The 10,801-nt window shown below is 42.9% G+C and overlaps 1 protein-coding gene across 1 annotated transcript in view; it reads right to left on the bottom strand.

The window, feature by feature from the left end:
- Positions 1-3,895: 3,895 nt before the first annotated feature.
- The window catches only part of EFCAB11 (EF-hand calcium binding domain 11), a 91,898-nt gene continuing 84,992 nt past the window's right edge, over positions 3,896-10,801 (bottom strand). The window contains exon 6 of the mRNA XM_030214483.1: positions 3,896-5,202. Coding sequence (XP_030070343.1) covers positions 5,133-5,202 — 70 coding nt within the window. The 3' untranslated portion in view covers positions 3,896-5,132. The remainder of the gene's footprint in view (positions 5,203-10,801) is intronic.

Raw genomic sequence — 10,801 nt, 5'->3', positions numbered from 1 at the left:
CCACTTGACATGGAATGAGTTGGAAGAAGTAAACAGCTTGAGTTTACATAAGCTGCGACTACGGTGTATCTTTGAGCACGAGAGTACAAGTGCCTCCCAAACCCCCAGATTTTATTTTTACACCATCCGAGTGGTACTTGGGCAGAGGTGAAAGGGAAGGCTTGCGTTCTGGCTGTCCCTGTGTTTTTTTGTGCAATGATTGCTTTACATCTGGCCACCTTCTGGTGTCTGCAGGATCTTGAGTGGCATGAAGCGGAGGAAATGTTTCAATATTGTTTCAGGGAACGCTGAAGTGGCAGAAAGCTGGGGCTATAGCTTGTGCTATGCTGTCTCTTTGTAAACATTTGATAGCACCATTTCTGAAACGTACATGACCAAATGTATTTGTGTACGTATGTAATTTTGAAAGTACACACATACTTCAGGGGGTGGAGCTCCTTCCACACAGTTTATAAAATACAGGCTCAAATTTAGTTTTTTCAGATGCTCAATTCTTTTTACTCAAGCTACATGAATTTAGTCACCCCCCACTATGTAATGGAAAATAGTCATCCTGAGGTATTTGATCCAACTGAATTTTCTCTCATCTTAATTAGCTGTGCTGCCTCTGGATTATGCAAGGAACAAACTGCATACCAAGGGTAAACCATCTTATTTTTTCTATTAATGAAGACATAATTTAATTCAGCTTTCTTTATCTACATTTCTTCTGCAGTGTTTTCAGATAAAAATGTGATTTGCCTAGTAAAGTCAGTTAATGATCTGAAAGCAATGAAGCAAACCTCTGAATGATTCTATCGCCTGCTCTTTACTATGATTTATTTTATCAGATGGTTGATTCTTCAATTCTTGTTCACAAAATCAAGGTTGTTCTATTTATTTTTTTATTGAGTTGATTAACTTTCTTCTGTTACAGTTTTTTCTGAACGCTCTACTACTCTCTTAAAGTAACCCCGGGAAACCCACATTTTAAGCATGTCATGGCGTCCCCCAATTCTGGTATTGGAAAACAATGACCGATAGCTCCCTGTTTACTTCCTACATACTCTTCATCACTTCATAGTCCTCTGTCGCAATTCCCTTTAGGTTCAAGCTATACAGTACTAGGATTTCTAATCTCTTTTTTAATGCAAGTTGTCCCCGTCATCTTTGTACGTTTTTCTATATTTACTATGGTGATATTCAACAGTACTAACTGGTTAAGTAACCAGAGACGTAGGAAAGGCGGGGCGGTCTGCCCCAGGTGCACGCCGCTGGGGGGTGTTGGCCCCGCTGGTCCCCTGCTCCCTCTGCCCCGAAACATGTTACTTCCTGTTCCGGGGCAGAGAGAGCAGGGAACCAGCGAAGCCGACACAGCTCCCAGCGGCATGCACTCGGGATGGACCAGTCCTCCCGCCCCCTTCCTATGCCACTGGTGCGAAGAGCTCGTAAACTCAGGTACTCCGCCAAGGATAACTCCGCCTCCTCGGGGGAAGGGGAGCGAATAGAGAAGTCACTGAGTTCCGGGAAAGGCAGATTGGCTGAAGTGGCTGTCCGTTTGGCCGTCGGAGGTGGGGCCTCGGGAGCTGGGAGTGCAGCTCTCAGCGTCGCTCTTCGGGAGTACAGCGCCTCTGCCAACTGTTCCGACAGCGAGAGTGTCGATGCGCCGAGGGGGGGGGGGTGCGCAGCGGCGAAACCACCCCGCGTGGCAGCTGCCCTTGCTACACCACTGTAAGTAACCTCTGAATATTAGCGGACGGCCCCGAAGAAGCAATTGAACTGGCCAGGAGCTGTTTCTGGCCGGTTAGATCACGTTGAATATTGACCCCAGGGTGACCAGAAATACATAAATATTTAAGATGTAGAACTACCAAGGATTTGGTACTACAAATCCTTAATAAAGTCCAATTTGAGATGTTTTGCTAAAAACATCCAAAAATCAAGTGGCCAAACATAGCCATTTTCAAACCTGAAAAAACGTCTACCTTCTTGATTTGAAAATCGCCTTTTTCAAGATGTTTTGTGCTCAGTGCATTTTTTTTGGGGGGGGGGGGGGGGGGGGGGGGGGAACGATCAAAAGAAAAATGCCCAAAACCCAGCCATTGAGATATCTGGGGGCCATCTTTCTTAGTAGTCTGGCCACAGATATTCCAGCAGAGCAGTGGGGCAGTCTAGGGGGCACTGCAGTGGACTTCACATAAAAGGTCTCAGAAAACAAACACATCTTCACCATAACTCCTTTTATATTATATGGTGAGCCCTCCAGGAACAGAGAAATACCTACTACACTGTACACCATTACAATAGCCCTCAAGCTTGCAGGTGCCACCTATATGTAGGTATTTTGGAGGGCTCACACATTCCACCACAAGTATACCAGTTAAAGTGGGATATAGACCTGGGTCCCCTTCTCCCCAGTCCACTGCACCGATCACTAGGCTACTCCTTTGACCTGCCTGGTGCTCTAACAAGAATGGCCATCATATTTGCAGCTGCCATAAAGCTTGGTGTACGAACATAAGAACAGCCATACTGTGTCAGACCAATGGTCCATCCAGCCCAGTATCCTGCTTCCAGCAGTGGCCAAGCCAGGTCAGAAGTACCTGGCAGAAACACAATTAGTAGCACCATTGCACGCTAAAAATTCCAGGACAAGCAGTGGGATAATCATAGCTTCTGGTTAACAATGATTAAATAAACATATCACCTAACATACATTTCATGAGAAATTAGGATGAACTAAGCAAAAACACACTGAACAAAATAGCACCACTTTTTAAAATGAAAACAAGAAATATAAAACAACCACATCCCTGATATAATAATGAACTATACTAGAGATGAAAACCTTTGTAAGAAAATGGTCAAAAAGACAAAGACATGAACATGATGACATTGGACAACTGACAAACAAACATACCCTATTGAAATACAACTAAAAATACTATGAATTATACTTGATAAACACCTGACTCTTGAAAATCAGGTTTCAGAAGTAACATCAAAGTGTTTCAAAACTCTATGGAGATTGAGAAGAGTTAGAGATTATTTTTCCCAGACAATGATTTTGAACTATAGTACAATTGTTGATATTGTCCCAACTAGACTATTGTAATGATGCATATGTAGGGCGCAAAGAAAACATACTAAAATCGCTGCAGACCGTTCAAAACACGGCAGAAAGACTGATATTCAAAAAGGTCAAAATATCAAAGAACGCCCCACTATTGTTAATGCTACACTGGCTCCCCAATCAAGGCCAGACTATTTTTCAAAACTAGCACTCTCATTTTCAAAATATGTTTGTATGTCTCCGGATTACACGATAGACCTGATTTGAACTATCACCTAGACATGCAAGCCCAGGAACCAGAGGTTATTTACTACTTATTTATTTTTATTTGTTACATTTGTATCCCACATTTTCCCACTTATTTGCAGGCTCAATGTGGCTTACATAGTACCGTAAAGGCATTCGCCAAGTCCGGTAGAGAAACAAATACAAGGTGATGTTGTGGTCGAATAAGGTTCATGTGTTTCAGACACAGTAGGGATCGAAGAGAGGAAGGGTTATGTAGTGTCCATTACGAGCTTTGGTTTTGCTGTGTTGCAGGGTTCAGGCACATAGGCGCCCCATATAAGAGGCTTGGGGAGGCTTAAGCGCAGGGCCATAGGTGCCCCGAAAAAGAGGCTTGGGGAGGCTAAGCCTCCCTAGCCCAACCGTGACCTTCCCCTGCTGCCCCCCACAAGCGCAGGCTCCTACCCTCCCGACAGCTCCCGGCATCCCTCCTCCTCTCCGTTCCTTCTCCTCCACCCCCTGGAGCACGTGGTGTGCTTTATCTTCAGTGGCACGCGACGTCAATGAGGAAGAAGGCACTGCGGGCCCGCCTCCGACTCCAGTCCCTATTGGAGGAACAATCAGGTCTCTGGAGTAGCATAAATTTTTTAAAAGTGCAAATTTCAGCCAGCTGCTCCAGAAAATGTCCCACTTGATATTTTCCATTCGTCTCCATCTTGACTTTACACATGAAAACGTTTAATAGCCCACAAACTCAGAAACATTTTATTTTAAGGGTAACCAATTATAAAATTTGATAATTACACCACAATTCAAGATTGCATTCTTGATATGGAGATCAAGACACTGTCAGGTCGATATTATGACAAGTTAACCATATAAATTGTTGGTTTTCAAAATTTGGGGTTGCTTGCTGCCATAGCTTTTCGCTAGACCCAAGGGAGTAATTCTGTAAAGTGGGCATCAACATTTATATGCCAAATATAAACATAAATGATTAGAATTCTGGCAGATAAACGTAGGTATATATGTGCACATACCTACATAAATGCCAAAAATACATCTAAGTGCTAGTACATATGCGAATTTGACAGATAAGAATTCACTTTTGGTGAAGTCTGGCTAGGACTCACTCATGTAATTTATAGAATACTTTAAGTTTGGCATGTACCTCCAGCATTATGCATGTAGGTGCCCTACTTTCCTTTACAGAATTGCCCTCCACATGTATGAGTTTAGGAAAAGGCTTTCCAAAACTGTCCTGGGACCCCACAGATAGTTTGGTTTTCAGGATATCCACAATGAATATGTATGAAATCAATTTGTACAAACTGGACACTCCACATGCAAACTGATCTCATACTTATCATTGTAAATATTGGACTGGCTGTGTGGTGTCCTAGGAGAGGTTTTGGAAAGCCCTGATTCAGAAGGAGAAGTTCCAAGGGGCTTGGCCAAAGTTACCCATGTAGTTATAATTCTCTGTGCTATCAGGTAACTTTATCTGTTTAAGTAGGACTACATAAATATCTGACATAACTTAAACAAGCAGCTTATCTGATTAAAGTTTAAAATACATATTCAGTACTCTGACTTAAGTGCGTATAAGACTGAAAAATACACTTAATGATATCTAGATATCCTGCTGAACCTCTGTACATTCATGTCGAGAGATGCAAGAAAACATAATTGGAAGAGACATTGGTTGTAGGTTTTAGACTTGCAGATCCCAAAGTATTATAATGTTCTTCTAAATTCATACAAATTCTTCAGGTGATTTCAGGAGAAGGGTATCACTGTACAGCCTGAGGTTAGCGCAATAAATTTCAAATCTTCAGTTCATGGTTATGCTTCACTATTCCATAGTTGATGGCCAACTCAAAGTCTTGTAGCTGACAAGACCATCTGAATCTTGATCCACTTCCCTATAAGAAAAAAAGAAATCATATGAGCTTAAATTAAAAACACAACGGGGTTATAAAACAGTTGTTAAATGGAACTTTCCCCTCCTCCTGGCAAACTTCAGTCAGTTATCTCCAGGAAAATTTACAACTGAACCTATTCAACCAAGTTTTTATGTGAACATTCTCCTAAACCTAGTCAGTTATAATTTAACAGGGTAGATTTAAGGGTCCTTTTACAAAAGTGCACTGAGTTAGAGCAAGCTAAATGATAGAATACACACACACATTTACACCTTTTTATGTGCATACATGTGATTTTATTAAATACATATTATATTGCAGCTTCAACCTGCTCCACCCCTACATCCCTAGGGATTCCTACAAATAGTCCACATAAAAGTGTACATTATCTTAGAACATAAGCATTGCCATACTGGGACATATTGTTTTCAACAGTGGCCAATCCAAGTCAAGATCCCAAAAGTGTAAAACAAGATTTTATGCGCTTATCCCAAGAATAAGCAGTGAATTTCCCTAAGTCCATCACAATAATGGTGTATGGACTTTTCTTTTGGCAGCTTGTGTAAACCTTTTTTAAACCCTGCTAACTGCTTATTTTTTTTACCTCCATATACTCATATAAGAACCCTTGTCTGCATATAAAACATGCTTTGCATGCAGAAAAGGCTTTATAAATTTACCCCCCCCCCCATTGACTTAATAGCTTTATGAAAGTTTCCACCTCTTTTTCTACCTCATTCTAATTGCCAAACCATTTAATCAATTATAGTTTTACATTTGCCATGCTCAAAAATATGCATGTAATGTTAGAATACAGCCCCATGGCTCTGCAATTTTTAGGAATATTTTCTATAGTAAGTGTGCATCCATTTGCCTGCCCATATGCCTCGAATAGACTTCCTGAACTGATACGTCAGGCCCCATCCCTACCCATCTTCAAATCCTTGCTCAAAGCCCATCTTTTTGACTCTGCTTTTGGCACTTAACCTTACCATTACTCCTCTATTCAATACCACTACCAATCTGTCTGCATTATGCATTTGCATACCTTAATTGTCTTTAGCTGTTTAGATCTATTAGTCTGTCCCTATGAACTATTGTGTAATCAGATGTACTATGCTGTCCTAATTTGATTGTCTCTGTTGTTATCTCCTTTAGATTGTAAGGTCTTTTGAGCAGGGACTGTCTCTCTCTTCATGTTTGACTGTACAGCGCTGCGTAAGTCTGGTAGCGCTTTAGAAATGTTGAGTAGTAGTAGTAGTGTTTGAACATGCACAGCTACACATGTTACTGAAGTAGCCATACACACCATACATCAGGCAAAGGAGGCTACACTATTAGTGGGAGTATCACCATTTTCACTGGAGAGTGGGAGGGCATTAGGAGTTGGTGCTGCCAATGCCACTGACACATTGTCAGGATGGGTTGAATGCCAGGAAACATAACCTATGTAATGCAATTTTCAATTTGTTTGTTCTGTAGCCTCCTGTCCAGTATGCAAATGTACAGCAGGTAATCCCCACATCTCATTGCACCATGAATTCTCTCTTTCTTTTTCTATAATACATTTTCTGTGCCATATCCATAAAAGTGCTTTTCAGTCTCCCCATTTGCAGTATGCTAACACATGTGAAAACCTATATGTGACAGCAAATGTCATAACCAGTTAACTCTCCTGATCCGTCAAGTGTAACATTCTAACTGTAACACAGCAGCCTAAACTGGAAGAAAAAGTGATTGTATTTTTATATTTTGGTTATCCCTCTCTCCTACCCTCAACCCCCCACTCCAATATCAGTGCAACAATTTACAGAGAAGCCATCAAATTAGAGCTGAAGCTGTCATACTAACTGAGCAATGAGAAAGGAAAAATTGCACTTCATGCAAGGAGCCCCTGCCGGGGATGAAATGACCCGCCAATTGAAGATGTAAGGATGACAGCTTCTCCAACAAGCGGCCTTCTCTTCTGATTAAACAGCCAGTTCATCCTACTGATAGCAGTTGCTTCTTTATTGATAGCACTCCTGCAGGGCTCCACAGCAGTTTAGCTGGTAATTCCAATATTAATTTCAGTTCTTTAAGACACGTTAAAAAAGCCACTCAGATATTTAATAGCCACAGGAGAAATATCAAAAGGATTGGTGTTTCTTTGTTGGCAAAAATAGGAATTGCCATGGTGAGATCTATTTTTTTTGTTGTGTCTCTGGAAGGTGAGCCCATGGTCCACAGTGGTGAAGCCCAGCTGTGGTAGACAAGTCACTGCCTCACGCTGGCAACAGGTGCAGTAGCGTGCCAGGGAAGGGTGGAGAACAATCTCAGGAACTGACTCAGGCAACAGAGGCTGGAGCATTTCAGGAATCATCTCAGGAACAAGGCTGGAGCGTCTCAGGAACCCTCTCTGGCAACAAAGGCTAGAGCATTCTCAGGAACCCTCTCAAGGAATCAGAGTACGGGCCGACAATGCAAAGGCATTGAGGCAAGTCTCTGGTGCGATTAAACGTTCCCTAGGACGTGATATCAGCTAACTGCGTCCTGTGACTCCTGCTGCAGTCCCATGGTGAAAGCTGAAGCGCGAGCATACTCGTGCTCTGGGAGCAGTGTCACTTGGCAGAGGAGCACCCAAAGATGCGGGGAAGAAGTCACGGTAGGACTGTGACAGCACCCCCTCCTCAAGGACCCCCCCCCCCCCGGGGTGTGTGCTTGTGGGGAAGCAAGCAATAGAATCATCAGAGGAGAACCAGAGCATGGACTTGAGTTGCGGGTTCTCAGGCGTTGTCCTCTGGCCCAAAGCCTTTCCAGGCTATGAGGTACTGTAATTTGCCATGAAGTCTACATGAATCCAGGATGCTTTGGACTTCATATTCCCCCTTGAAGTCAGTATCTACAAGTAGCGGCATGGGGTAGGTCTCTGCAGAGCCCCTAAGGACCACTGGCTTTAACAAAGATCCTTGGAAAATGTTATGAATCTGTAGATTGGCGGGTCGTTTCAGTTGATAGGTAACAGGACCAACTCGACAGAGTACAGGATAAGAACCAACAAAGCAGGGAGCAAACTGAGCTGAGGGAGTCTTTGGTCGCTGGTGTTGTGTGGATAACCCAAACCAATTCCCCTATCTGAAAACTGGGCGCCGGACATCTTTTCCTGTACGCTTGTTGTTTGGCCTGAAGAATGGACTGGCGGTTGTGTCGGCACCCGAGGGGGATGTACTGACTTCCACATTCTAATGTATGTTTTTTAAAGATTAATAAAGCAGCGGTAAGCCCAGCGTGGGCTTATCGCTCACTATACAGGAAGTATGCCGGGCTAGTGCAGCAGCCCAGCGGTACTTCCTACTCCTAGCGCGATGTTATTTCCGGCGCTACAAAATGTATTATTTGTAGCGCCGGAGTGCACCCGGCAGTAATTGGGGCATGCTGCACGCTGCCCAATTGCTGCCAGGTTGATGCGGGAACCCTTACCGCCACCTCAATGGGTGCGGTAAGGGCTCCCTCCTGAAATGGCTGCGCAGCATGTCTTTACTTGCTGCCTTGCCATTTCCTGCAGGAAGGCGAGACTTCGGACCTCGGCGCATGTGTAAAAACATGCGCCGACCCTTTTTGCTGCAAGCTTGGTAAAAGGGGCCCTAACTGAATAATACTTTTATGCTTATGTTAATTAACATATGTTTGTACTTGTTATGAGTTAGTTTTTATTTGGATTAATTACTCTTAACTGGATTAATAATTATTTATATTATTAACTAATGTGTTTTATTATTATTATTTGTTTTTATGTGTGTTTTTATAGTGGAATGATAAGCCCCTGACGCAGCCTCTGAGAGGCAAAACGTAGCCACGTTAGGCAATTGATTTTAATAAAGAGTGTATTTCTGCTTTCACTCTGGTCTGCATTGTTCTCCTGTGGATTATCTGCGTGTAGATCACAGCCTCTATTGTTCTGTATTACAAGACATTCTGGACTCCAGAAGACTGTGGAGTAAGCTGCAGTATCTCATTAACTGGAAGGGGTATGGTCCTGAAGAGAACTCCTAGGAGGCTGCGCCCCATATCCATGCTCCTCAGCTTGTCCACCAGTTTCACCACCTGTTTCCTCTGAAACCCAAGCCAGAGAAGTTTTTTTGTTGGGGGGTACTGTCACAGCCCCACCATTTCCGCAGCTCACTTGCTAGGCATGGAGTTTGGTTTGTGCAACGCCTTCTTGGTCCTCTTCCCACCCCCACTGTTTTTCTGCCACTCTGTGTGGATGGTTCCGGCACCCTGGGGCCTGCTGCTGTTGCTGTGGGCAGGCCTTCCGCCCATCTTCTGGGGCGGGTGCATGTGGGGCTGTGGGCAGGTCTCACAGATGTCATCAGACACCTGGAGCCTTTTTTGAAGACAGATCTCTACACCTTCTTTGCCTTGCAACAGGTCTCCTTACTTCTCTTGTGGTGCTTCCAACTACCAGCTTCTGGCCTCCGGGCTTCCTGCTACCTATCTGCCTTAGCCTGAGTGATTAGCCTACAGTCGTTTGGGCTCCCTTCTCCAATTATAGTCCTAGGGCTCACCTAATCCGGGGTGTGATATCATCCCTGAAGCCACTTTTAAAAATTGGCATTACATTGGCTATCCTCCAACCCTTAGGTCATATGAATGATAGAGATTTCTAGCAACTGGTTAGCAATTTCATGTTTGAGTTCTTTCAGGGTTCTGTGGTCAACCATCTGTTCTTTGTGATTTGCTGCTCATGAGTTTGCCAATTTGATCTATTACATCTTCTAGACTTACAGTAAGGTGCATTAGTTGCTCTGAATTATCAATATCAAAAAGTTTCTAGTGTGAGTGTGACCCCAACAACCTCCTCAGTAAAGCGAGGAAATAACTGTTTAGGTTTTCTGCTAGCATCTTATCTTCTCTGATCAATCATTTTGCTCCTTGGTCATCCTATGGTCTAACCATCTCCCGCATGGGCTTTTTTGCTTCAGACATACTTGAACAAATTTTTAAATGTTAGTTCCTGCCTTTACAGCAAGATTTTTTCAAAGTCTCTCTTGGCCTGTCTTAGTACTTTTTTACATCTAATTTGCCAGGTTTTGCTCACTGTATCTTTCTTAATTAGGATCTGCTTTCCATATTCTGAAAGATACACAGGCACAATGCTTTGTCTTTCACCACCTCTTCTATCTCACCATTAAAGCAAGCTGGCTTCTTTAAACCTTTTATAATGTATGGAATATATTTTATCTGGACTTCCAAAATGGCATTTTAAGTAATATTCATGCTCCATGCAAACTTTTGACTCTGGAAACTGTTCCTTTTTATTGATTTCTAGTCTTTTTAAATATTAAGTGCTACTGCAGTAGGTTTTTATTTTTGCCATCTTCTTCCCAGCAATGACAATTTGATCACATTATGATCACTATTGCCCAGTGTCCTATCACTACTACCCCTGGCATTTGGGTCCTGTGTGCCAAGGGGGGTGTCTGAGAAAGAGGAATGAAGAGAGAACTGGGAGATCTTGCTGAGGAATGGTTAAAGGGAGAAAGAAAGCTGGATAGATTTCACCGTAGAGAAGTTGAAACTATAGGGGAGAAAGATAAAGCCTAGAGAGAATTTTAAACTA

The sequence above is a fragment of the Microcaecilia unicolor genome, chromosome 9, assembly GCF_901765095.1.
Source record: "Microcaecilia unicolor chromosome 9, aMicUni1.1, whole genome shotgun sequence".
NCBI lineage: Eukaryota > Metazoa > Chordata > Amphibia > Gymnophiona > Siphonopidae > Microcaecilia > Microcaecilia unicolor.
The sequence above is the reverse complement of the archived record's forward strand: the minus strand, read 5'-3'. Positions and strand labels throughout refer to the sequence as shown.